The 27,433-nt window shown below is 48.9% G+C and overlaps 1 protein-coding gene across 1 annotated transcript in view; it reads right to left on the reverse strand.

The window, feature by feature from the left end:
• Positions 1–1,678: 1,678 nt before the first annotated feature.
• The window catches only part of syne2a (spectrin repeat containing, nuclear envelope 2a), a 77,037-nt gene continuing 51,282 nt past the window's right edge, over positions 1,679–27,433 (reverse strand). Inside the window, exons 82-109 of the mRNA XM_084700232.1 lie at positions 26,290–26,497; positions 25,602–25,784; positions 25,217–25,330; positions 24,839–24,993; positions 24,570–24,717; positions 23,615–23,709; positions 22,544–22,775; positions 22,081–22,278; positions 20,396–20,521; positions 19,436–19,591; positions 14,468–14,626; positions 13,367–13,533; positions 10,919–11,081; positions 10,175–10,365; positions 9,773–9,923; positions 9,394–9,576; positions 8,959–9,096; positions 8,510–8,701; positions 7,813–8,089; positions 7,606–7,677; positions 6,231–6,373; positions 5,669–5,795; positions 5,362–5,564; positions 5,032–5,247; positions 4,250–4,378; positions 3,846–4,037; positions 3,463–3,590; positions 1,679–3,318 (exon numbers count right to left, since the gene is read on the reverse strand). Coding sequence (XP_084556358.1) covers positions 3,108–3,318; positions 3,463–3,590; positions 3,846–4,037; positions 4,250–4,378; positions 5,032–5,247; positions 5,362–5,564; positions 5,669–5,795; positions 6,231–6,373; positions 7,606–7,677; positions 7,813–8,089; positions 8,510–8,701; positions 8,959–9,096; positions 9,394–9,576; positions 9,773–9,923; positions 10,175–10,365; positions 10,919–11,081; positions 13,367–13,533; positions 14,468–14,626; positions 19,436–19,591; positions 20,396–20,521; positions 22,081–22,278; positions 22,544–22,775; positions 23,615–23,709; positions 24,570–24,717; positions 24,839–24,993; positions 25,217–25,330; positions 25,602–25,784; positions 26,290–26,497 — 4,657 coding nt within the window. The 3' untranslated portion in view covers positions 1,679–3,107. The remainder of the gene's footprint in view (positions 3,319–3,462; positions 3,591–3,845; positions 4,038–4,249; positions 4,379–5,031; positions 5,248–5,361; positions 5,565–5,668; positions 5,796–6,230; positions 6,374–7,605; positions 7,678–7,812; positions 8,090–8,509; positions 8,702–8,958; positions 9,097–9,393; positions 9,577–9,772; positions 9,924–10,174; positions 10,366–10,918; positions 11,082–13,366; positions 13,534–14,467; positions 14,627–19,435; positions 19,592–20,395; positions 20,522–22,080; positions 22,279–22,543; positions 22,776–23,614; positions 23,710–24,569; positions 24,718–24,838; positions 24,994–25,216; positions 25,331–25,601; positions 25,785–26,289; positions 26,498–27,433) is intronic.

The raw sequence follows: 27,433 nt of genomic DNA on the forward strand, positions 1-27,433 counted from the left end.
AAGGAATAAGATCTTCCTCCATAGAAGGTTTTCCTCTGAAACTGACAAAACACAAACCATGCAAAGCCAGTATTCACATTCTCTCACGTGGTGCAAGTTGTATATTGATCTTGGAAAGTCCTATCTCAAGTAAATATTCAACCCTGGATGAGCAAGAATACCAACACGTATTCTTGGTTTTTATACAATGACACACGTTCTGTAAATGTTGCTTCTGACCAACCCCACAAGATTGGTATTGTTTTAAATCATTTTGAAACACATCCCCTTCCTCCTCCCGAAAGTAAAGTGCAAAGGAGAACCTAGTGTACTGTTGTCAAACAGCGATTATATTGCAAATCTATTTGAATAGACCAAAGCAGCACATTTTCCAATAAATGTTAGTTTGAGGGGATAGGAACAAGTGGGTGACAGAAGACAATAAGTGAATTATCCCCCCATAAAGAGATGGATGTTTATTGACTAGTTTTATACTATTTCAAGAGTGCAATGTACGACTGGTATGTCCTTTCACAATACTACTTCTATTCAAAGAAGGCATTGTTTGCCCAAATAAACTATAGGTGTATAATTTCCATATCATCGGGTTCCTTTTTGCAGTGACATACTGTATGACATTATGTGATTTGCTGCCATGTCATGCATATTGCTGCCCGCAGAATAGAGGCCCAATTTAAAACCTAAATTTCCTTTGTGGTTATGGATTATCTGGAAGCTGAAGTATACTTGCACTTCCAATCTCATGTTCGGGCTGTTCACAGGCCCTTCCATTTTACTGACAGATTCCTCGCTGTAATTGGACACATCGAGCATGTCTGGGATAGACTAGAAAACTGAAGAGAAGATGAAAAGATTCCTTCTTTTGTCCTTTTTGTCCTTTTCAGTCATAAATGAGGACACACTATCCATACTTGAAACATTTTAAAAGGGGGAGGAGTCCTAAAAAACAAGTTTGGGTTCAGAAAATGTTTCAAACAGAGTTTTATTGAAAGAAACGCTAAATACCTAACAATTAGAAACAGATATCAATGGAAATAATATGAGCATGAGATTCCATTGAGCATTGGGTTTGAACAATATCTTGTCTTTCTTTCTAATGTCGTGTGTGTGCTTTAAGTGTCAAGGTTCCAACATTGTTCTTTGGATCAATGTTTTGTAGGAATTACTCTATGAATAATTAAAAAAACACGTTAAGATTTCCTGTGCCAGTTAGTTATTAAGGTTTCTTCCAGCACTTGTGAGGAAAAAATAACAAAGAAAGGGATTTCAATTAAGAACATTCAAAAGGATATATGACTATTGCATTTGCTTAACGTTAATATGATGTATGAGAAAAACCGCTATCATGGATGCCATTTGTGTACTCTTTAATATTTCGAACTCCTGCAGTATTTCTACTCTTCAGACGAAGTGGGATTCCACCCCAATCTGAAATCCCACGGAAGGCGTTTCTGATTGACAGGTGGTGGTTGAGGTGCCGGTAGTGGGGCCATTATGCCCAATCTACTCCAACTGCTGCACTTGAGAATATAAGAAAAAAAACTTTTGAAATACAGAAAACGTTTTTTGATTGGCATAAGAATGACATATAAGCAATTTATCTTCGATAATTGTGATATTGAAGTCTCAGAAAGCACCTTTGTCTTGGTTCAATAAAAACGAAACGTTTACAACCAGAAAAATATGGACATTGTTTTATTTAGGCCTTGAAATATATATTCTGTTCAAAGGTTTAAGTGTCCTATGCACTAGGAGCGGTGGAAATGTATTTTCTCCATCTTATTAACAACACATTGTTTTGAAAATATTTGAAATGTGTAAGTCAAAAATTGCGATTGTATTAGACTGCTCGTATTGATTAATATTTATACCAGTGCTTGATGGCTACAACATAGTTATCCAGTGTTTAACAGCTGTGTGGTGTTTGGGTATTTTTTTATGTTAAAGAAAAATACAATTAATAACTTTTTCAACCTGAGACATTTTGGCCCTTGGGTGATCTGCACAATGTTAGTGTCATTCATGATTTCAACACATTATTTCGATACACTGTAAAAACAATGTGTTATGGCTGTATTGTTTTTGAACCCATTTCAGTTGAGGGACCATTGGGTGAGTAACAAAAATATGAACACCACACAAGGGATATTTCCTCCTTCTCATCCCTAAAAAAATAAGAGTACGAGTAGAGTAAGTGACAGCAATAAAAAATAACAGGGTAAAACATTCCTGTCATGTTTAACTCAGCGAACAGACCATCAGGAGTGTTCATTTTCTCTCATTGAGTCTTCACATGTAGGTCTACTCATGATATATGGAAACGCTCCTGGTTAGATTAGCACGTGAATCATACGAGTGATGCACTTTTACATTTCGGGGGGGTTTTCGTTCACCTGTTACAAATGGACAAAATCCACCTGGATGTTATTAGAACTAGATATGCCAGACTGAAATGTTGTTTTTGTATCTGAAGCGGTGTGTGGGACACACTATCTGGCCTACCATGTTATGGGATGTTATGGGATGTTATGGGGCAACTGACCCAACTGCTTGTCCAGGAGAAAGAAACATTTAATACAATTTGGACATGAAACGTGTATTAACTTGTAAACACTGATTGTATCAAGGCATTTTTGACTGATTTCAATACAATGAAGTGGATAAAACACATTGTAAAGCAAATTAATGGATGGTATGATTCAAATTGGCAGAGGCATCCCTAACACTCTGGAATCATTAGGCAAAAAAAAACCCTTGTACGTTTGATTAATTCCTGTTGCGATATTCGGGACACATTTGAAACTAGCCTGGGGCAGCACAAACACGAAGTACAAATTCAACAGTACCTTTAACAGCACATTTTAGGTATGGCTTTTTTCAAGGGAATAAATACAAGTATCAAAATCTCATCTCGAAATATCGACATTAAAAACAATTGATTTGTTTTTGGACGGTAGCAATCCCTCTTGCTTTGCCGAGGAGAGTTTCTGTATCCGGATGGGCTTGCTTTGGAAGCAGGGCAACTGTGTGAGTGGAAACGTGTGTGTATGCGTGTGTGTGTGTGTGTGTGTGAACGTCTCAATCTGTGGCTCTATCGGCGTGAGGAGTCAGGTGGGTGGCGGCCCGTTGGTGTAGCGCAACATTGGGTAGAAGGAGCGGGCAAAGTTGTTGGCCAGGGTGCAGCTCTGGTCGTTCTCGGTGAAAGGCACCAGGCAGGCCAGGACCAACAGCATCAGCAGCAGCACGTGGAGGGGGAAGGCGGCGCGCAAGACTCGGTAGAAGAAGGAGCGCGGTGGCGACGGATCCCTCTTCTCCTCCCTGCGGACAAGAGAGGGGAGGGGGACAAGCTTTGAGCAGTGCTCCTCTCCCTTCTGTGTCCATCTTCAAAATAAGAAAAGAAGAAAGAAAGGTGGCTAGCAAGTTGGATGTAGCTATCGAGCTGCCCTTAGCACAGTACAGTACCTTCTGGTGTCTGTGGAGCTTCTCCTGCTCTGCCCGTCTTGTGGAGAGCCCTCTGCAGTGCCTCTGCCGCCTCCGTCCTGGGCGCCGACCCCCCTCTCAGCACGGGGGAGGCACACACCCTCTGACTCCTGGAGCAGACAGAAACGAGGCGACGTTGGGTCAGCGTCTTTTCAATTGACGCAGGACGCCCACGGAGCACGCGGTTGGGCTGACGCAGCACGGCAGGATTCTAGATGACGTGCTCATTTTGACAGACAAATCGACGCGTTACGGCTCGGGGTGGATTTCGGAGGGGATTTGAACCCGCGGGACTGGCACGCGATCCGTCGTTCCTGAAAGAGGACGGACGTACGGTGTGTGTGTGTGGAGAGAGGAGGTCTCACCATGCGCTGCTGCAGCGTGGCCAGGTCCTGGCCCACCTGCCTCAGCAGCAGGCGCAGCTTGTTGGCCGTCACGTGGAGCTTCTCCCGGGCCTCGTCGCTCTCCTCGCCCCCCTCCTCGGGCTGGAGCTCCGCCCACAGGCCCTGCAGGGAGGCCACCTGGGCCTGGCGACCGCGCAGCTCCTCCTGCAGACCCTGCCACCGGGGGGGGGGGGGGGGGGGGGGGGGGAAGGGGGAGGGGGGTTGCCATGCAACAGACACAGGGAACAGACCTTAGTACCTCCTGGCAATGTGAACTCCATGTGCCTACACGACCTGACCGTTCAAGTACTTCAGCACGTATGGCTGTTTTGGACTCTTGTCATTTCCCCAGACGCGATCGATGCTAGGTGATTTCCTTCTCTTACGGTGAGTGTGTTGTGGTGATCGAGGAGGGCTCTGGGCTGGGTGTCGGGATGCTGGATGTCCACGGCGTAGCGCCGGCTCTCGGCGTGGGCCAGCCACAGGAGCAGAGAGTGCAGGGTTTCGTGGAACTCCTGTGGGGGTTGGAGACAAGTGGGAGTGTGAGGGATGAATGTCTCATTGACGGGAACTCAGGGCCTCATTTACTAACATTGCGACCGCATCTTGATCTACGCCTTTGCCAAACCGCAAATAGCGCATTTTGCGTGGTATTTATCCAACCAGATACTCGTCGGGCAATCAGCGCCCATTACTGTTAATTATCGCGCTGTTAAAAGACGGGAAAAATTGCCTGCATATTACTGCCACCATGGGTGATTCGAGGAAAAGAAAAAAAAAAGTTCCGCGAACAGGAGCTATAAATATACACACCCACTTTCCCTTATACCCTCCCAGCAGCGGTAATCTGCGTTTTTACTCAAGTGCGCTGTTTTTGTAGATACGGTGTTATGTCTTTACCAGCTATTTCACGCCTGAATGTTTCTAACGACTTGAATGTGTATGGATTTTCCCCCATCAACTAGCTGATGAATGATATCCCGCTTCACGAGTGAGACGTCAAACCGATGAAGTGGAGGGTTTTCCAGCTGAGGCGTTAAACAGTCATAAGATGTTTAATCCTCAATTCAGTCCCAAAAAAGTTGAGCGCGTTCATTTAGCAATCCTGCGCGGCGTGTGGTCACGTCTGTTGTCCTGAGGTCGACTCTCCCGGGAGCTCCCGTCTCACCTGAGAGCGCATGAGCGTGTGGCGCAAGCTGCTCTCCCACTCGCCCAGGCCGCCGCAGGCCCGGGTCCAGCCCTGGTTCACGGTGCCCAGGCTTTCCTGCAGCGTCTGGGCATCCCGCCCCTCCTGTAGCCCCTCCTGGGGCCCCCCCTGTCCTCGCGTCCCCAAGTTCAGCGAGAGCATGACAGCCTTGTAGCGGGTGAAGTCCTTCTGCATCTCCTGTGGGTCGGGATTGAGACAGGTGTATGTCACGTTTGAGTGTGTTGTATATGTATATGTCCCAGCACCCCTCTGAAAATAGTAGTCCAGCCTTTGTTTCGAAACAGCTCCTACCTTGAGCTGCTTGACCCGAGCTTCCAAGTCTTGGATACCGGCCGACGTGTCTGACCGCTTGAGTCGATCCAGTTCAGGGTTGACCCGTCCCAACCAGGAAGTGATGTCACACAGGTCAAAGGTCAGCTGCGGCGGATCCCGAGGGCCATGCTGCCGTTCGCTCCTGGCTTGAGCCTGGAGAAGCTCCCAGCGCTCGATCACGCCTAGGAACACACACACACACACACACAGAGAGAGTAGGAAAGTAAAGTCCACATACTTCACTTGACTGACCGACTCGAGTTGTGTGTGGGAAGCCTGCTTCTACCTGACTGTTTGTCTGCCACCGTAAGGCTCGTGAGGCCCTGCTCGTCCGGCTGTTCCTCGTCGTCCAGGATGAGAGAGACCCGTTTCACACTGTTCAGGCTGCCGCTGCACTCAGACATGAGACGAGACTGGGACAAGATAAACCCTCCGTTGAAGCGGGGCAAACACACGCATGCCAAAACAATACACCGTGGTGGGCCTGTGTTTGCACACAGCATGCATTGTGTTTTGTATCGAATGGAATAGAATCTAAAGTAGGAAAGATAATCAAGTGTTTGAAATGTGTGGATTTATGGAAAACATAACGAAGAATGCTTTGAAGGCAAGATTCGTGTCCTTTCTTTGTTTGCCGGGGAACGGAGACCCTTCACCCGTCACGATGTTCCATTTCTCGAAGCAACGCGAGGGAATTGCAATTTGGATTGAGGGAACATTGACGCATGGCATTGAAAACCACCATTCCCCGCTGAGTACGACCGATCAGAGCATTGGATACACGTAAACGATCAGTCATCTTGGCGGGCGGCAGTCCTGTCATGGCCCATAGGGCGGGTTAGACTTACGTATCCCTGCTTGAAGGGGGTGCTGGTGAGGCCTGGTGAGGAGTCCAGGTCGTCTTCTGCATCCAGATAGAGAGATTTCCTCTCTTGGTCTCCAGCAGAAGACCAAGCTGCAGACTCTGGGTTGGTCGTGGACCTGCCTGGACCTGATATAAGTGGGAGACAGACACAGACATAAACGCACGCAATCACCCCAACCAGCAAACACTAAGTGAGAGGACGTCGAAATCCTTCCAGCTGATGTTGAAAGACGACACCTCGGGCTGAATAAATATAAAAAAGCATCGCCTTGCCAACCAAATAGCAATTTCTCACCGGATCAATGCTCTTTCAGCATGAGACAATTCTTTCAAAAAACGTTCATTCATGACTGCATAATTAATTTGAGATGAAATCATAACGGCAATTCAGGTGCTGACGTTGAATTCACTCCCAGAAACGAGTCATCACAAACCCAAAAGAATCCAATCAGAGAAGCAACTGCCCATTATCTCGTGTTATCTCCTGTTTGTGCCGTATATCAGGTGGTAGACAGCAAGGGGAAGGTTGTGGCATAGCAGTGGGGGAGGGATTTAATTGGATCTGGCAACCCTGAGTTGGTTAGGGTCATCTTATCTGGCAATCCCAATGGGAACCCTATCACAGCCAGTTAGGTGTGGAGCGAGACCAGCTCGTAGATCACAGTTGTGTAGACGTCCTGCAGAGGGGTTGGAAGTGTCTGTGTGTGCTCGTATTGGTGCGGGTGGATTTGTTTGTGTACGCTGGTGTGGGTGTGTGTACAGTGAGTGTGCGCGTGTGCGGGTGGGACATAAAATACACTGCGGAGACCGAGGTCACTTGGTTCAAGCCGAGCCGGCTTCCGTGCTGACACGCTGGGAGACCGGAGAGTGGACGAGGAGAGTGAAAGTGGTGGGAGAAGGGAGGAGGGGATGGAAGAGGGGAAGGAACGTGGGAGGGGTGGCTGGTGGAAGGCTGGGAAGACGGGGGTGGGTAAGAGGGGAATGGGAGGACGGAGGATGGATATGGAGGAGGTGGACGGGGATCAAAGGAAGGGTGGGACGGTTCATAATTGATGGCACAAAGGGAAGGAGGCGAGAAGAGAACAAAAGACGCTAGGGTGAGCCCAGAAAACAGAGCCAGGAGAGGAGGATGAGAAACAGAGAGTAAGGGCCAAGGCACGGCTGTGTGGCGGTGAGTGATGGTGCTCAAGCAGCATGTGAGCCTGTTGGGCCATCTGACCGGGAGCTCGCGTGCTGTTCCCATGGTGTGGAAGCCAAACAACGGTAAAAGCTACACGTGGGGGCGATCACACCTTTAGATTAAAAGCCAGGGGTGAGTCATGCAGAACGGGAGGGCGGAGGCCAGGTAGGGCGCCTACCAGAGTCGGGGGGTCCTAGTGCCTGCCCCGTGGCTTGGACAAACGCCTCAGAACTCTCTGTCACCTCCACATCTGGAGGGCGATAGTGGTTTGTGAGGAGGAGACAATGGGCGAGCGTGTGTATGTGTGGTGTGTGTGTGAAAAACGACAGTGCTTGTCACGCACTTGTGTGCTCGCGTTTGTTTTTGTGCCTGTTGGATGTTTTACCTGACAGGGCACTGAAATACGTCCCCTCCCCCTCGCGGTCGTCCTCGTCATCCTCATGCGACGAAGACCCTCCCACATCCCCCGTGTGGTCCCACTCCAGAGGGAGAGAGTCCACACTCGCCGGGGTCTCTCGGCCCGAGCGCTCCAGGGGAGGGGCTAAGAGGTGAGTGGGCGTGGCCGGGGTGCTTCCCAGACCCCGCCCCAGCCAGGGTCGGCCAACCAGCTCACAGCTCCCCTCCAGGGAGGAGTCAAACAGTTCAGGCTCCTCAATGAGAGTCTGAGGAGAGGAGAGGAAGGCTTCATTTCTTGTTTTGAATAAACGGCATAACCAATAACCAACAGACATAGGTAGCACACTTTTAACCGATCGTTGTAACTAGGCCATTTTAATTCAGTCAAAAAGTTGAGTACGTTAATTTAGCAATCCTTTTCTTTTGCTAACTGCAATCAGCAACGCTAACCCAGGCACAGTGCTGCTGCCTCCCCCTGATAGGTAAATAAGTCAAACTTAATTATAATGAAACCAATTTTCCCTACAGGTTACAATCAATTATCTTGTTGCTCATTAAAATAGAAACTGTGTTCGTTAGGTGGCTCTACCCACTTGAATCTATTAGTATGTCGCGTTGGACACAATTAAACACAAAGAAAACACCAGAAAACACCAATGAAACCGTGCGAGTGCTGAGCTACTGACAGGGGGCTGTGTGAGGCGCTGGTGGAAGCGCACCACCCGGCTGAACACCTCCTGGCAGTAGGAGTGCAGCTCCTCCAGCTCGTCCTCGATGAGGGCGGCGTCCAGCGGGGCGCTCCTCTGGATCAGGCCCTCCCCGGACACGATCAGGCCGTCGATGCGCTCCGTGTTCAGGGTGATGTCCTTCTGGAAGCTCTGGGGAGGGAGGGGTGGGGTGGAGAGGGACAAAGTAGTGGGAGGGAGGGGGGCGGGTGTTTAGAAGGGTCGAAACCCACTGATGGCGCGGCAGGGGAGTTGTCGGCCACGCAGCTGTGTTCACAGTGCACGTGCGGCTCCCCCGCGGGCGACTGGGTTTGCGTCTAACGGCTGCGTGCGCATGCCCGGGTCCGGAAGCGCGTGCGTGTTTACATCACGGGCCCCCGAACGCGTGCGTCCCGGCGCGTCTATCTTACGTTGAGCTGCCGCATCTTGTGGTGTACGTCGCTCTCGGAGAAGTGCTCCACGTTGGTGAGCTGAAGGTCCAGCTCCGTCAGCCACACCAGCATGCTCTCCCTGGTGCCCTCAAACTCCTCCCTCTGCCCGGTGAAATGCTGCTCCGCACCGGACAGGACGGGGGGAAAAGGGGGAGAGAGGGAAGGAAAGAAGGAGGAGGGGGAGAGAGAGGCGTCGAGGAGTGAGATGCGAGGGTAGGAAGGGGGGGGGGGGACAGTGGGGAGGAGGGGAAGAGAGATTGGGGGGTGAGGGGAGAGGAAGGGTGAGGGAAGTGGCGCAAAGGTAGAGAGAGAGAGGCCAGAGGTGAGGGAAAGAACACAGAAAGAAAGATGAACATTTCAAGACGGGAAATGATGCGGGCCGCTCATGTACCATAACGTTCACATGACACCGACCTTTAGTCTGCGCAAGATGGCCGCCACTCTCCTAGCCAGCGTGTCCCAGCGATGGTTGCCTTCGTGGACCATGACTTTGAGCTTGCTGGCCCGGTCAGTGCGGTTCTCTCGGGCTAGACGGCGGTACTGGTTGTTGACCAGCTCCAGCTGGGTCAGGCGCTCATGGACCTGCCTCTGGAAACCCTGAGACACAGTAAGTAGGCCGGAGGAGAGTCAGCGAGTAGCCTTGTGCATTCTGCTGTTGCGGTAACACGGTCCAAATCAAGTACCATGTAGTCAAACGTGAAAAAAACGTGTAAAAAAAACAAAGACAAACAAAACTTTCTGTTGTCATTTGAAACTTGTTTTTTCAGACACTTTGTGACTTTCCAAAACTGACCTCAAACTTCTTGAGCTCCTCCTTGGCGACGGTGTAGAGGACCCCGGAGGACTTGGGGCTGGCGGCGGTCTGCTCCGCCGTCTTCAGCCAGTCGTCGAAGCGCGAGTAGTCATCCAGGAACTTACACCACAGCCTCCACGTCTCCTCGATCCTGCACGCCAGAGGGACGATGAGATGAGGAGAAACGTAACCGGGAAGATGCCACGAGCATATTGAAACACATTTGGCGTTAAAGTCTGCATCAAGTCTCATGTCTATTTCTATCGAGTGAAATCAGGCTGGCTACACATTAGATGTTTACATAGCAGGAGCACACGTTCCCTACACACTTCTCTGTGCGCACGCGCGTGTGTGTGTGTGTTTGAGTGTGTTCGTATGTGTGTCCCCATCTCATCCCCCCACCTCAAGCGTCTCTCCAGCGACAGGGCACAGATGCTCCTCCAGCGCTGGTCCAGGCTGCGGGTGGTCTTCTGGACCGAGTCGCTCTCCGTGTCGCTGCCGCCGCGGGCGTCCTCGTCACGGAGCAGCACGTCGCACAGCGTCAGCACGGACGCCACGCCCTCCGCCTGCTGCTCGATGTCCCTCTGCAGCTCCTGGTGGACGCACGGCAGGAGAGGCATGGCGGTGAGGCGGAGAGGACGACCACGACGGGAGGGTCGAGCGCACGGGGAGACGCACGGACAATGAATGCCGCCCCCAAAACCATTTTAGGCAGAGGGGTTTTTAATAATTAATACGGAGCAACAATGAGGCGCTGAAGCAAGACGGGAGGGATAGGGAGGGAGAGAGGGACTGAGAGAGAGATGAAGAAAGAAAGAGAGCTACAGGAAAGGGAGAGAGACAGCAACGTCTGAAATGAATACAAATGCATGTGTTTTTTTTGTTTTACTCAAAAACAAGAAAGAGGGGCATGACAGAGAGACATAGAGAGAGAAAGAGAGAGAAATGGAGGGATACACAGACAGAGGAAGAAGAAATTTATCAAAAACTAGAGAGAGTGAAACCGACAGAAAACAGGTACCGACACGTTTTTGTTCTGAACAAAAGGAGCCGCTTCTCGGACGACCAGAACTACCCCGCGGGCTCTGTCCACTGGAGGACCGAGAACTCGTCTCCCAGGAGAGGGGCTGTGGCCCTCGGACCCACCTGCTGCTCAGCCAGCCTCCTCTGGATCTCGTCCTGGTGAACCACGCTGTAGGTGACGGGTGTGGAGAGGTCGGACTCCACGCGGGCCAGCCAGGAGCGCAGGTTACTCATGTTCTTATCCAGCTGCTGCACGGTCACCAGCGTCTCCTTCAGCTTCCTCACCCTGCCGGCACACACACCACCCCGAGTTAGCGCACACAGGGACAGAGAGGCACAGACATAGACCCAGGCCGAGATGTGTATGCCCACACCCAAACAAAGACCAAACACACACCAATACACAAGAAGCACTAAACCAGAGTTAATATCAAAGCCTTTAAAGAACAAAACGACACAGCAGTGGAATTTAGTTTGGTCCTTTTCTCCTTCAAGCAGTTAACGACAAGCTTCTAGAAACTTTTCTAACCCTCGTTGCCCACCATTCTCAAGCTATCATTTCCCAGGTGTCCCTCTATCCTTCAAAGGAAACCCTGGCAACCGAGCCACCCAATCCCGAGGATCCCCCACCGGTACAAAATACACTACCATGGCAACGCTAGCGACATAAAAGCCCCTCTCAAGAACAGACAAGTCCTGGAGTGTTGTGCGTCTCAGGGGGTTCGACCTTTCTTCGACGTGTACATCTGCTCGGCCCTGCTCACCTCACGGGCCGAGTCGGGGAAAAAAATGCGGGAAACTTTCTTTGTAGCCGTGCGTGTGTGTGTGTGTAAAACAGGTCATTGGAATGGCCACGGGGATAGAAAGAGAGAAACCGTGTTTGGGTGCGTGTCATGCACCTGTCCTTCTGTTGATGTGCGAGTGTGTGTGTCTGTCTCCAAACCACCACACGAGCACCCAGATGCAGGACAGACCGGAGTCTGCACTGTTTGTCCTTTTTCACTGCGTGTGACAACCCAACAATGTGCAGTTACATGGCTCAGCACCAAGACCAATAACCCTGGCAGCCCCCCCTCCCTCCCTCCCTTTGCTGGGAGACAGTATGAGAACAGAGGGATGGATGGATGGATGGAAAGAGAAATAAATAGCAAAGGGAAATGTGAAGAGAAGCAAAGCTTGAGAAAACGCAGTTTCAGCAAAGTGTTGGTGCTTGGCAATTTTAGCAACATCAGTCTGTACACCATCTCAATGTGACTCATGGCCTATGAGTGTAGTTTATTTCGGGAGTAAAAAAGCCAGCCTGTGTTTTGTTCAATTCCGTTTTGAAGTTCAAGCTAATATGAGACATGCATGATAATATAACCCATCAAATCCTTCATATTTCTTTTCCCCAGAAGAATGAAATCTGTTACCAAACACAAATCCTAGAAACACAATGGTGCTCCACTCCAAGTATGTAAAATAACACCTGCTCAACTGTATTAATGCCCTCTGCTGTTCCTTGTCTTGACTAAGCACTGTCGTGTGTGACCTCACATCCAGGAGGATGCCAAGTTAGGACGCTGCTCCAAGGACCCGCCTTTCAGGGGACCTTTTTGTTTAACCTCCCGCCTGCCAAGTCAGGTGCCACCAGAACAGAGTTGTGACGGCTGTTTTGTGCTCTGGCAGGGGATTAGTATACGCTCTGCTTGTATGGGGGACAGATACCGAGACACACCGGATGACATGACAGCATTTGTTGTGGGGAGGGAGGGGAGATGGCGTGGTTTCATGCAGCCCTACCGCTAGGCTAACAGATGTCTGTAGGTTTACAGTACCTTGAGCGCCGGCTAGCGTAGCAGGTTAGCGGCCATGCTAACCTGCGACTGCTGGCCCGTCGCGCGGGCCCCCCTTTTGCGTCACAGCTAATGTTGACTGACAGATACAACCCCCCCCTCCTCCCCTGTCCCCCATGCCCCCTTTCGTGTCCCTCCACTCTGGGGGTGTGGAAAGGGAGTCCACACCGGAGGCCATATGGTACAGTCCGTGACACCAGTCACATTTGAGGGGGAGGTGGGGCTGGAGGCGGGGGGGGGGGGTAAATCCCTGGACTGTCCATCTGTCTGCCGGTGGGCGGAGTCACGGGTAACGTCACAACGGCTTAACGTATAGAACTGTATGTACAGTCCGAAAAACAAAGGACGTCAACACAACAGCTGCAGAGCAACACGAACACGTCTAGCCCACAGCAGGGGCCGCTGCTTCTGGTTCCCTCACTGAAAATAGGGGATAATTACTACTTCGAGAAAGCATACCCGTACTCTAAAGCTCATTAATGAATAATGATAAAGGATAAAGACAAGGCAAACTGACAAAACACTAAATAACCAATGAACACACCAACCAACCAACAAGCAAGAAAACCAAAAACCACAAAGACAGCAATCCAACTGTATTATAAAGATGTCTCCCCCCCCCACCCCGCCCCTCCCCGCCCCTCCCAATCCCTCACCCCTGTGTCCTCCTGTGAGGTCCGCACCAAGGCCTTGCAGTCAGGGCCCATTGGCAGCGCAAACGGCGCACGCTCCTCACCTGGCCTCGATGTGTTGGAAGAGGGCCTGCCAGCGCTCGCCAGCGTCCCGCAGCGAGCCCTGGACCTGGGCCTGCCTGGCCTGGTCGCCGGCCGACATCAGCTGCTCCCCCAGGCGCTTCAGGTGGCTCTTGTTCTCGCTGAACAGGTCGATCTCCTCCATGCAGTCCTGCGGGCGGAGAGACGGCACACGCTCCAGCACGTTGCGCACGTTCACACGGATATCTGGCCTGCTGTAGCTTTGTTTTGATATGGCTATTGTTTATGATGGCCGTCGAGTGCACACCAATGTTCATAGGATTTGAATGGGCAGCATTGTGAGTATTTCAAAATGTCTAAGGGAATTTGTGATTCTCCGTCCCCCTGATCCGGATTTTACTTACTGAAATGTATGCTATTACATTTGTCCAGATAATCCAAATGCTAAAGAGGTTCGAGACCGTTATTCACCCCCCCCCCCCCCCCCCTCACCTACACCCACCCACTCAACTCTACATTCTCTCAGCACACATATTGGGGTCCAGCTCTGTGAAGTAATTGGTGCATTTTCGCTTTGATCCACAGTCAATGTGGTCAATGACTGGTTTCAATGGGCCAGTTTGACAAAGGGCCATTTTTCCATGGTTGGTTGTGTGATTGCCTCACCTCTACAAGCACACACTTCCAAAACTCTCACATTCATTGTCGCAGTAAAACCGGGCCAATCACTTCTTCTAGGAGTAGAAGAAAGGAATGTCATTGTAAAGGCTCATTGTTTTGGTGAGAACAAAGGGGGTTGCACGACGTCCCAGTGCGTCCTACATAACGCAGTGCCTGCCTGTTCCTCTGCTCACATGGTCATACTGTCGCACTAAGTCTGTGACGTTCAGACTCTCTACGGCCTCTGGAAATGCAGAGATAACCTCAAAGACAATACCTTGTGTATACCTTACCTACTTGGCTCAACGTCAGGCTAAATGTCGCTGTTTGAATACAAACACAGTCAAGTGTCAATGCGGAAAATGGCAATATTTGACAATGACACGACGGCCTGATGACGCGCTAAGAGAAAGGGGTGACTAATGAGGCTGGGTGCATCTCCCTCAGTTTGGTTTGTCCTTCACCTTCTTGAGCTTCTCCACCATGTCCTCGATGCTGAGGTCTCCGCTGTGGGACACCTTGTCCTCCATCTGGGCCAGCCAGTCGCTGAGCTCCTTGTTCTTGTCGTTGAAGATGATCCAGGCGCTGAGGCGGTTGGCGATCTCCTGCCTGCGCAGGGACACCTGGGAGGAAAGATAAAAGAAAGAAAGAACGAAGGGAAGACAGAAGGACAGGGTAAGTGTCTGCCGAGGGTGTGTTCTTCTTCACTGGTTCCAGTGTTGTGAGATATTCTGGATGTCCGTAAGACATACTGTATTCCCGGTGGTCTGGGGTTCAAATCACATTTTGGGCAAGTTGTTGTGCTGTTGTGTCTGTGCCTCCCATGCCCACAATCTGAAACAGCTGTTGCATGTACTAAAAGTGGGTGGATTTCTGCACTCTTTTATTTGGAAGAAGGGGGGGGGGGGGTAAAGAACAAATGTCGGAGACAACAAACATGCAAATATATTGAAAACACTGTTGGAAGCTAAGTTTTATACAGTTATGTCTGACTGAGAACGGGGTTGCAGACAAAAACTATCAATTGGGGTTTATACTCACATTAAAAGTTTCACTAAAGATCCTAAAACTAAACCCCATTAAGACCATAACACACAGAGATACTTAACAACGCCTCCCAAAATGAACTCTGTGGGAAATACACACAATATTGGCTTGCTCCGAGCAAAGCAATAACAAGTCAAGGTTATAAAAGGTGTTTGCTATTAAAGCAGGGGAGCAAAATCTTGCTTTTTTCCACAAATGTATTATAATGAGTACCAGAGCTGCAGCTGACCTCTGTGTGCACAGGCTATGTTACTGCTGTAGAGCACAGGCTGGCGCCCACTCAACATTCAATCTAATGATGCCAGAGCGCTTTGAGGTGATACTTCAGGTAACACCTGAACTATAATTATTACCAGATTTGGGGTATTCGGGATTTACGCTTGCAGAAAGTTTGGTTAAAAAAACTTTATATTTAGAATTGTATGAAATAAGAAATAAAATGTCCTCCCCAAAAAATATCCGGTTGTTTGTGCCCTTTTGTGTTATACTGGAAAGGGTACTCTTACAAACTCCTCAACCCTTGACACCAAATGCCTAGTTTTAGTTGTCCACTCTCCATGGGTTTACAGAAAATGAGGAAAATACTCAAATATGACTTTAGTGCTAAAGTGCTTGCTGTCATCTTCCCTAAAGTGAATTCCATTTAGGTTTTAGTTCTATTAAGTTGCAAACACCACAGTGTCAATTGAGAACAAGTTGGAGTTGGTGCATGGTAGCCACCTGTCTCCATTGTATAGCTATTACATTTAGGCTATATTAACCTTGTACATTCGATTAGTTTACTGGACGCTTTAATCCAAAGTCACATACAAATAGTGAAACACCAACAGTGAATACAGACACACTGAGATCAGTTATTATGATGAAGTACACATTCATCTTTAGGAACTTTCTGTACTGAAAATGGTGACACTTTAAACAACATTTTCCTTTTGTTAATGTTTAATTTCACCTTGTATGACCATGTAAGTGCTGAGTTTTTTTTATTTTAAGAAAAGTAAAATGGTCCAAAAAAAATTGTCCTGTATTGTTTTCAATCGGCTTTAGGTTCAAAACTTTCTAACTTTCTCTCTCAAAAACAACCTGCTTGACCCTAACCAATCAGGCTTCAAGACTGCCCACTCCACAGAAACTGCCCTCCTTTCAGTCACCACTGCCCTCCAGTCTGCCATAGCGTCTTCGAGGTCATCCATCATCATTCTGCTGAACCTTTCTGCAGTGTTTGATACGGTTAACCACCAGATCCTGCTCTACAGACTTTCTGAGATGGGAATTACTGGCACTGCACTCCAGTGGATTTCATCCTACCTGTCGGGAAGATCCTACCAGGTCTCCTGGGGAGGCAAACTGTCAGACCCTCGCCAGCTCTCCACTGGTGTCCCACAGGACTCTGTCCTCAGTCCCCTCCTCTTCTCCCTTTACACCACCTCACTTGGACCAATCATCACCTCCCATGGCTTCTCCTACCACTGCTACGCTGACGACAAGCAGCTGTGCCTGTCGTTCCCCCCGACTGATCCAGGGATCTCAGCTAGGATTGAGGCCTGCCTCGCAGACACAGACATCTCCGCCTGGATGACCAAGCACCACCTCCAGCTGAACCTCGCCAAAATAGAACTTCTCATCATCCCGGCCAAACCCTCCATCTCCCACGACCTCTCAATCACGACGGTGACCACTTCATCCTCTGCCTGGAACCTTGGGGTTACCATGGATAACGAGCTCTCCCTCACAGCCCACATTGCTGCAGTCTCCCGGTCGTGTAGATTCACCCTCTACAACATCCGGAAGATCAGGAGATACCTGTCTGAGCACTCCACCCAGCTGCTTGTCCAAGCACTTGTCCTCTCCAAGTTGGACTACTGCAACTCGCTGCTCGCTGGTCTCCCAGCATTTGCAACCCGCACTCTTCATAGGATTCAGAATGCAGCGGCCCGCTTGGTCTACAATCTACCCAGACTCTCCCACGTTATCCCGCTCCTCATCTCCCTCCACTGGCTACCCATCAACGCAACCAACAACACCCTGGTACTGACCTTCCGAGCAGTGAACGGGACTGCACCCGACTACATCAAGTCTCTCCTGCAGCCTTACACCCCCACCTGCCACCTACGGTCTTCTTCAGACAACCGCCTGGTGGTCCCACCGCTCAAAACCGCCAATTCGCAACACAAGCTCTTCTCCTGTCTGGCCCCCCAGTGGTGGAATCAACTCCCCACCTCCATCAGAGACACAGACTGTCTCTCCACCTTCAAGGCTCAAGACGCACTTGTTCCGGGAGTACAACGGTACTTAGGAGGGGTTTGCTGAACCCAATACTAGTTTCCTCAAGGATCAAGATGACTCTTGTTTAGAAACTTGTTGCTCTTGTTGGTTGGTGGTAACTGATTTAAACTGCTGTATTTGCTGCGAAATATTCTATTTTAGTTAATCTCATTTTTATTTTTATTTTACTGTTGCTTGCATTTCTACAGGTACACTTGCACTTAGAGATTCATGTTGTTTAAATGTAAATTGCTTAACTACATGCTCTTATGGTTCTTCCCTTTGGCACTTATTTTTTGGTTGTTCACAATGTGTGCTTCTTGTTTTGGCTACCCCGCAATGCTTTGGGGCTATCTTGTTGTTATTATCAGTGACCTATGCACTTTGTAAAGCTCTCTCTTGGAAGTCGCTTTGGATAAAAGTGTCTGCTAAATGAATACATGTAAATGTAAACCAAAAGCCCCAAGGACAACTCTTTGTCAGACTAAAATTAACAGGGTTCATTTTCCTAATGACAGCTTAATGCTTTGATAATACCCCATTACAGGCCAATGTAGATTAATTGTTGATTCTTTTGAGGTCAGAGCTCAAAGCTCGCGAGCCTCAGTTGGAGCTGCCATATTTTACTATCTGATGACAGTTGCTGTTTTTTTCATGAACATTAAGTCTTTTTCTCTTCTTCACTTCTCATTCTCTCAGTTCCTCTGGGGCTCTTGTTAGTTCCATTGTGGACTGAGTTGTGTTCCCCCCACAACAAAAGACCATGTGCCCTGAAGCCTACAGCCTAGCCTGGCCATCTGTTCAAGCCTTCCCATGGTAACCGCCTACACCTGCAACCTGTTATCCTGTTTGTTATGATGGCACCGTTATGGCTCAGGTCATAGCCTTTGCTTTGCACTTGTGCCTTCGGATCTATGAACACATACATGTCAGTGGGGAAAATAGCTGCAAGGCAACTGAAGTGTAAGATTGCTAAATCCTCTGCACTGTTTTGTAAGTCCAAGAAAAACAAGAAGCAAGTTAAAACTCATGTTTGAACTCAACAGAGCTGTGTTTGTTTGAGGGTGAAGGTAAACTCTAACAGCAATATGGACACATTGACAGTTACAAACAGCCAGTACTCCCAATTCACCACCACTATCAGTGTGTGGGTACTGGTCACATTGTCCACCTGCTCTAGTAATTAGGACTTTAAACCAATCAGAGCCATGCCTCTTCAATAGAACATGTCAGCTGACACACATTAGCCTCTGTTACTGTGAGAGAGCCACATCATTAGGGAACAGATTATACCACTTGACAGCACAAACACTAGTGTCTCTTAGAAATAATTTTAGCAAACCACAAAAGATCAACCCCCAGCATGCACATGCCCACATACTGGTCAAAAATAAACCTGAAAATTTTAAGTGGGAAAAATGAGCTCTCTGTGCTAATGTCAGGAGACAATTGTAAATGTCAGATAAAGATTTTTTTGGGGGGGAGGAGGGGGGGGGGGGGGGGGCAGAATACCATCAAAATGCACACATTTGAAAGTTTCCTTGTGAGTTAAAGGGCAACACACTCTGTTTCAGCTTTCCCTCTGTTTCACGCTGCTTCTCTACTCTCCATAGTGTGTTCACAATGTCAGAGTCAGAATGAATAATGTGTGTAATACTATGTGTGTGTGTGTGTGTGTCACTGGCCCCAGTCGCTAAGGAGCCTTTGTGTAGAATGTCCAGGGGCTGGACACAAGCTAGGACTAGGTTTCCTTTACCCTCCCACTACAAACTCTTTCTTTTCTCTCTCCCTGTATATCTCTCTCACACATACATAAAAACACAAAAGTAACTACTCCCCTCAATTAATAAAGTACCACCTACAACTCCTGCTACTCCCTCTCAGATTTGTGCTGGTCTTTTACATTTTCCCTCCACACATGATATACTTGATACATGATATACTCTCTCTCTCTCTCTCTCTCTGTCTCTCTTTCTCTGTCTCTGTCTCTGTCTCTGTCTCTCTCTCTCTCTCTCTCTCTCTCTCTCTCCCTCTCCCTCTCCCTCTCCCTCTCCCTCTCCCTCTCCCTCTCCCTGTCTCTCTCTGTCTCTCTCTGCCTGTCTCTCTCCCTCTCTCCTTACCTTGAGACATAGTTCCTCCCACTGGTTGTGAAGAGCCTCCACCTGCTCCTGCAGTAAGGAGGCGTCCCCGGCCACCACGTACTGGGACAGCTCTGTCTTCATGGTGGCTATGTCTCTCAGCCCGGCCGTCCAACCTTCCAGAGAGGCCTCCGTCTCCTGCATGACACACACCACACACACACACAGCCCGCACGCACGCACGCCACACCGCAAAGTGACCGGTCAGCCCCCGTGCTTGATAGTACCCCCTCTCTCTCTCTCTCTCTCTCTCTCTCTCCCTCTCTCTCTCGCTCTCTTTGCAGACTACAGGATTAAAGTGCCTGCTGGAAAGAGCGGGGGAGGGGAGCAGGGGTAGATAGGAGGGGAGGGAAAGAGGGTGGTGGTGGGGAGGGGGGAAGGGGGAGGGGTGTAGTGAGCTCATAATAGCGGGACTCTGTGGGGGGGTGGGCCTCAAATGATGGTCCCTGAAACCTGTTGGTGACTGAGGCCTTGTAAGTACCTTGTAAATGGCCCCTCTCACAGTCGACTTTCCCCTGACTGCTTCAAATGTACACGTTTTACTGGCATGGACTCTACAGGGATTGGGTTCAACGCTAGTTTTAGTTGATTCCGAAAGTTAAATTGAAGCACTTGTTGTAAATACGTTAGGACTCAAATGATTTGAATGACTTCTTTGAAATTCTTGAAAAGATCCCCTTGTGTCACTTCACACCATCCACCAGTCTATGCAGTTGTTCAGATATATCCAGTACTATCTCTTCTTTGTATTTCATATTTATTCTCTCTGAATGCGGAGGTTTGAACACTCCCATGCAGATGAATATGTACTTTATAGTTGTGTAGCCAGGTAGCTAAACCTTAAACATTTATTTGCTATGACTATTAATTCATTGGATAAAGATAGCCACACACACACACAGAAACACACACAGAAGCACACATCCAGGAGTGGGCGCTCACCTGAATGATCTTCTCTTGACTCTCTAACTCCTCCAGTCTCTCTGGGAGCGGCTGCTTCAGTCTGGCCTTCAGCTCCCTCAGCGTGCGGGCGCTGTCTGCTAGTCTGGCCTGACACCGCTCCCAGTTCTGCAAGACAACATTGGCGGGGGTGAGGGATTACTTCCTATAGTTATCTATTTTGATGGAGGGAGGGTGGGGGGGGGGAGGGGGGCAGAGTAGCCCCCTAGTGTTTGTTAGCTTAGCATTGATCTGACTGTTGTGGTAACAGATTTCCCTTTCACCTTAGAGGGCCGGACATCGGCTGTTTGGCTTGACCGGGTTGAGCCCCCATCATCCTGGATGGGGTTAACACAACTTGCCCTCCTCACCCCCCTGGCTCGGGCCAGAAAACAGGCACTGATGTCATCACTGATAACCCTCCCCCCACCAGCCCATGGCTCTGAGTCACAGCCTTCCATGGCTCGGAGAATAGGAAAAGCTACTGTCGCACAGCGGATATTTGAACAAAAGCCTTGATCGCCGAGACGAGAACCGTTGTTGCTTACGAAGAGCGTCGACCTTGACGCCAATACGCGACCTGCTCATGTCTTTCTACCACACAGGTGGTTCCCTCTCCTATGGTTTACATTGTGAGGTGGCATCTCCTGTATACTGTACCAGAATTCCTTTCAGTAATTCCGATGGTCTGTTACACGTTAAAGGCTACCCAGGATTGACTGAAAGCAGCTCAGACATTCTTTAGGTCGATAGTCCGGATAAACAGCCCAGGACACAGCCCCCCCTCACTCCACCATACAGCCCCGTACCCAATCAAACCATTCCGTTAAACCTCAACACATAGCAGAAAGAGATTAGTATTAGGTGAAATCCCTTCACAGTGTGAAGAAACAGATCCTGGCACCGAACCAGGTAGGATAGCGTCCCCAAAGTGGTTACTCATGTGTGTCCCTCATTCTAATGGGGTGTCACACGTTTGCGTTTTTGCTCGAATAACAAATGAAAGATACCGGCATGGCTTGCTGCGTTTCCACTGAAGGTTCACCACAGAGCGAGGGCCTATTTCCAAGTAATCGGTGCCATTATTGGAATATTTTCCAACCAGAGACCCACGTGGTGGCGGAATGGCCCGACCACTACTCAGGCACCGTGAGCATCTCCAGGATCGGTGACCAGCTTGCCTCTGGATGTGGATCACGGCTGGATTACAGACCTGCTGTTTGATCCCTAACTGACAGAGTGGGTGGGTGTGTGTGTGTGTGTGCTTTTCATAGGGGGGGAACACACAGCATGGTGGAGGCACAAGGGGAGAGAAAGAGAGCGTGTGTGTGTGTTTGTGTGCGTGTGGCCGGGGGTGTGGAATGTACCCTATGTGGGTCAACGAGACGCGTACACACACGGACAGTAGTCTACAGCTAAGCGCCGACCTAGCCCTACACACGCAGGACCCCCCCCACCCCCGAGGGAGCTTAGTGGCGAGGAGAGGCATAAAGAGGTGTCACAGTAATGCTTCGGATTGAAGCCCTACCCCACGTATCCATAATCCCCCCTGCAAAAGGTCAAAGTTTTTTTTTGTTTTTTTTTGTCGAGGCGACGAAAGACACGATCTCGTATCCTCCCTCGACCCTCCTCCTCACTCTCGTGGTCCGACCGGAGCATTCTGACGCCGCGGACGCGGTGGAGCGTACCTGTAGGACCGTGTGGACCAGCGCCCGCCTCTTGCCCAGCTGGCCCAGGGTGTGCAGCCAGGCCTCCTGCAGCGCCTGCAGCTGCTTCTGGAGCTGGCCTTGCGTACGGGGCTCCGTCATGGACTCACTCAGCCGCCTGCCCGCCTCCAGAGTGTCTTCCCGGACGCTCGCGTGGAGGCCAAGGGTCTCCTCAATGTGCTGGGGGGACGAGGGGATGGGGGGAGTCATTATTGGTGACGCCGGATGGCATTGTCGTCTTGTGCATACTTATCGTCCGGTTAGATGTCTGTGGTGGATGACATAACGTGTCTTCTCTAAAGGGTTCAATCTGAACTGACGCAGGTTGATTCCCACGTTCCACCTTCTTGGTACTCATCCGCTGATGTTTTTCCTTACCACATCTCAACTACTACTGTGCAATAAGACAAGAAAACAAAAACGCACCAACAAAAAAAACCCTAACCTCGAGATGGTTCAGTGAGCGTCGTAGCTGACGGAGACTGCACATGGCCAGCCCGGCAGGGGGCAGGAGGGGGTCGACGTCCCTCATCAGCCTCCACAGCACTCTCTCGCCTTGCCTATAGACCCTCCACTGGCCCATCAGCCCCTGCACCTGCGCCCCGCGCCGCCTGAAGGGCCCCGCGATGCCCTTCCATCTCTCTCTCAGCTGGGACAGCACTTGGATCAGCTCCGACCTGCGTAGGAAAGGAGGCAAGCATCTTGATGGCATTTCTTGAAGCTTTATTTTAAGTCAGTTCAGAACATATCGTTATTTACAACTGGCACTATATTGTCTCTTGCTTACTAGTTTCAAAATACGTCTTGTAGGGAATGTAAAACAAAAACGACAAATATAAGCCAACAAAAGTTGACTTTGTGAATCCCGGAAGCCTCTCTGACTATAACAGCTCCATAGTACATGCCGGTGTCTACTTCTGAAAGAAACATCTGGAAACAGCGGTCTGGGGATGAGTTCGAGGAGTTCTTTCAACGACTTGAGTTTCCAAACTGCCTTCAAAGATTGGATTTATAGGTGAAGGATCACGAGAGACAGCCAACTTGCTGTTCCAGACCGCAGAGCACTAGGCTTGCTCCATGTACGTGCATACGTGTGTGTGTGTGTGTGGAATTGTATGTGTGTCTGTGTGCGGGTGAATTATGTTCACAGTTGAAAGTCCATTACCCTGGTTGGTAAGCACACAGCAGGAAAACCTCTTTTTAATTACTTTACGAGATGACAGGTCCTGGGAGGACAATTCAGGGGATAGAGGCCCTGCATGCGGCCCGTGTTCAACTGACTGCTAAACTCTGGGTTGGATTATAGTTTTCCCGCAACAGTTCTACAAATCTACAGATATGTTTAAACGACCTTTATGATTGAAACATACATTCACTTTAATGAGTCAACACAGCCAATGAAAACAATCGACTTGCTTTAAAAAGGTCCGCAAGTGATCCGAGTTATGGGGCCATGTCTACATGCGACTGATCTATTGGCGATCGTATTTCAATCATTTTCCAAGCGGCATCTTACCTTTCCTCTGGCACGTCCTTATCCAGGGAGCGTGCGGTGTTGTAGACAACACCTCTGAAGATGTGGTGCTGGTGAGCTATTTCAACCTGGTGCCGCTGTGGAACAAGAACAATGTGTAGCAGAGCGCGAGTCACAAATCTGTGCTTGGGTTTCCAAGATGAATCTGACACAGTGAAGCACTGCCTAGAAATGTGCTGTAACCAGGAGTTACAGAAAAGCAACTTACTGCTCACCCCGTTTGCTTGACTGACATTTTAAACGTCTAAAAACATTTTAAGTACGATGACAGTTTGGTTATAGAATAAATAAATACATTCAAGTCAATTCACATGAATAGACGAAGAAATTGCAGTGCTGGAATTATTCACCCTGCTCCACTAACAAAGCAGTATAGTAAGAACACATCATTCAGGAGTGATTATTGCTTAGTCCAAATTGACTTACATACAATTAATATTGTAATTATTAATTTTGATAAAAGAGAGCCATATCACGTTAATGCTAAAACTCGTAAGAAGTATGTGAAAACATTTGATCCTGTGTGAATATGATCCTATTGTTCGACATTGCCAGGTTTGTGAAATAATTCTGTGCTTGTACTGGCAGAGATGGTAGTAAAAAAAACAAATTAACAGGATTTTGTGGAATTTAATGATAATCACTGGGGACCCTGTCTATCAATACTGACTGTCTGCCATGTCTGAATGGTCTGCTCAGACGAAAGCGACAAGGTTAGCAGTTGGGTTTGTTGGACAGCAATTGTGCCAACATTCCAATTTCTTATGAAACTATGCGGCAGAATGTGTAACTGTCTGACAGTTACAACTTGCCATTGGACCTGCTGTGTAAAATTGGGAGCTATGTTGAGTCAAATGTTATGTTTTATGACTCCATCATTCTCAAATGATGTACAAAAAGGCCATCCTTGGCTCGTAGATCGGTTCTGCAAGGGCACCTGATGGACAGCCAGCATGTCAAGAAGGCCAGAGTAGTTTTTGGCAGTGTCTCCTGCCAAAGCCTCCTCCAACTCGTCCAGGAAGCTTTCCCAGGCGTGCAACTTCTGCTGAACACTCTCAGACCCTTCGACCTGATCCTCAATCTCCCTGATGAGCAAACACACCACACACACACACAGACACGGTCATTTTTTCAAAGTACAAATAACATTCGGTTGAGTTTTTCTTTGTTGCCAGAAAGAGCCTGTGAGACCTCGTAGGTACGTGCCTGTGTTTAGCTGACGCCAGCAGGAGGGCGTGCTTCCACCGGCTGGCGAGGGACTGCACGCGCTCAGCTTCTCGCTCGTTGGCGGACGCACAGCAGCCAATCGCCGAGAGGTCAGCCAGTTTAGGGAGCAGGTTACTCAGTTCACACAGGGCCATCTAAACAGTTTGTGAAGAGAGGGAGTCAGTCCGGTGTGTGTGTGTGTGTGTGCGCGCGTGCGCACGTGTGAGTGCAAGCTTGTGAGAGAGAGTGCGCGTGCGTATGCATGTGGAGACGGCATGTGCGCGCGCTTGTGTGCCGGTGTGTGCGAGTGAGAGCGCGTGCGTGCGAACACGACACGATTCTCTCGTTGTCCGCAACATGGGACGGATTGTCACTCACCGTCACAGAGTCGACGTCACACACATCAGTTGTCAGCCTTAGCATGGAGCCCTCGGTTCCCTTCTCAAGTGCTTCTAAATTGTTCACAAGCAGCCTTTGTTGGTCTAGGTCCTCCTACACACAGAAACACATCCAGTGGTTAAGATGTTCTACTTTGTATTTCAACACAAGCAAAGAAGAACTCATCCAAACATGTTTGATCCTAAAGGGGGGGGGTTAAGGTGTGACAGGCACACCCGGTACATGATCTACACTACAATCCCACAACATCACATCCACAAGTTGTCTATAACTTAAACACTGACTTTGACCTTTGCTTTACAATCCCTTTGCTTTTCAATATAATTTCAGATTTCATGTCAACTGTATTGCCACTATCTCTCACCTGAACTCGTCTCTGTTTCCCCAGCAACATTTGACTCAAAAGCAGGAGGTCACGTGAAAGCAGCCTGGTCTCTGATTGGATGAGTGAGGCTGCCAGCGGGTCCAGCTGCCCAATGAGCCTTTTGGAAGCCTCGAGAACGTCGCCCATGTTGAGTTGCAGAGTCTCTATTTCTCCTTGCAGGTGCTGACAAAATAATTTCAGTTATTTGTGGATGTTCTAAGATGAATGTGACCCTAACTCCAGAATAAAATGAAAAAATATTTTCCAAGCTCTTCAATTCCACTAACATGGAACACCATGTGAACTATGTTTAATGTAAACCCAGATTTCTTTATCTTTTGGTGTACTCAAGAAAAAACATGTTTTTTTTTCTGCTCTAAGAGCAACAAGCACGGAAGTTGACATCAAATTATTACATTAGGAGTGCAAATAAAGGCTGGATGTGGGCAGGTATGACTAATCTAGACATGGTCAATTGAGAAATATGGTTGCTCTCTGCTCTCTGAAGTACTCAAGTACCCATGCAGGGGAGAAAAACGTTTAGACACAGGAAAACACGACCTACCTCCAGTATTTAATTTGGGGAAGGTGAAACACGGGGTTATATTCATAGTTTCATTAGGATTAGGGTTATTTAATCATTTCGGGAATTAAAATGAGAAGCATGTCTTTCAAAACATCCACTCACCTTGATTGATACAATCTGTTCCTCTCTATAGCGATCCTGGGCATCCTGGGGTTTGGGTGGGGAGTTCAGGAGCTCCCCCCACTGCTCTTGGTGCTGTCGCAGGCTGGTGACGCAGGGGTCCGAGAGGCGGCTGTACTCCTGCCAGTGGAAGTGTAACTCCCTGGTCCTCCGCATCTCCTCCTCAACCTCCTGCACTACCGCCTTCCACCTGGAGGGGGAGGGGCAGGGGAGACCACACGCTAGCTAGGGGGATGCCATTCATCGCACGTCAAGCTCGCACGAGCTAGCCTCGTGCCGTAGCTATCCTCCAGATGAAATGGTGCATTGTGGGTGTGTTTTCTGAGATGAAGTGGAAATCTTTGCGAGTGGGAAGACGTCTTTTCTTTTTTTTTTTACTTTTGAGGAAATGATTACGAACGTGTCGTCAGTGAAGCTACGTGGTTACTCTTGTAGATAATCTAAGTAAAATCATGCCAAAAAAGGTTGGCCCGGAACACAGCTCAAGCCCGGGAGTATTAACACAGTAACAGTGTAAACACACACACACACACTCAAATACACACTCTTGTTTAAGCAAGACCAATGGATTTGATCATGGGAACACAGCGCCTCTGATGATTTAATGTACTAAATCACCAAAACTCTGCTCGAGTCTAAAATTGGAGATGGTCCTCATCACCATCACCTTAACAACAGCCACAGCTGAGAAGAAAAACCCAGACATTTGGAGGGAACACAGATAAATGCTCCCCAGACGATATTTCACTGAGTGTGTTTTTGTTCCAGTGTGTGTACTTGTATTTGCGTGTGACTGTGTTTGAGCATCGTCTGCAGTGCAGAGGAGAACACGAGAGGAGATGAAGTGCTCGGGTCTGGCCAGTCAAGCGGACGGGGACTGAAGTCTTGGATATAAATCTGCCGGGTCTTTCCTCCAGTCTGCCCTGTCTCTCCTCTGGAACAGACCGCAGATTGTGTGAAGATGAACTGCCCCTCTGTTTTTGCTCTCAAAAAGCTTGTGTGCCTCATAGACTTTATGGAGATACATTTATGTATACAGTATACTTCTACAGATTGGAAAAAAAGGGTGTTTATTTTAGTACCGCAGAGGCATTATCTACATCTCATTGAGTTACGTAAAAAAAAA

The sequence above is a fragment of the Hypomesus nipponensis genome, chromosome 6 (genome assembly GCF_054491055.1).
Source record: "Hypomesus nipponensis isolate SF chromosome 6, ASM5449105v1, whole genome shotgun sequence".
Classification (NCBI taxonomy): domain Eukaryota; kingdom Metazoa; phylum Chordata; class Actinopteri; order Osmeriformes; family Osmeridae; genus Hypomesus; species Hypomesus nipponensis.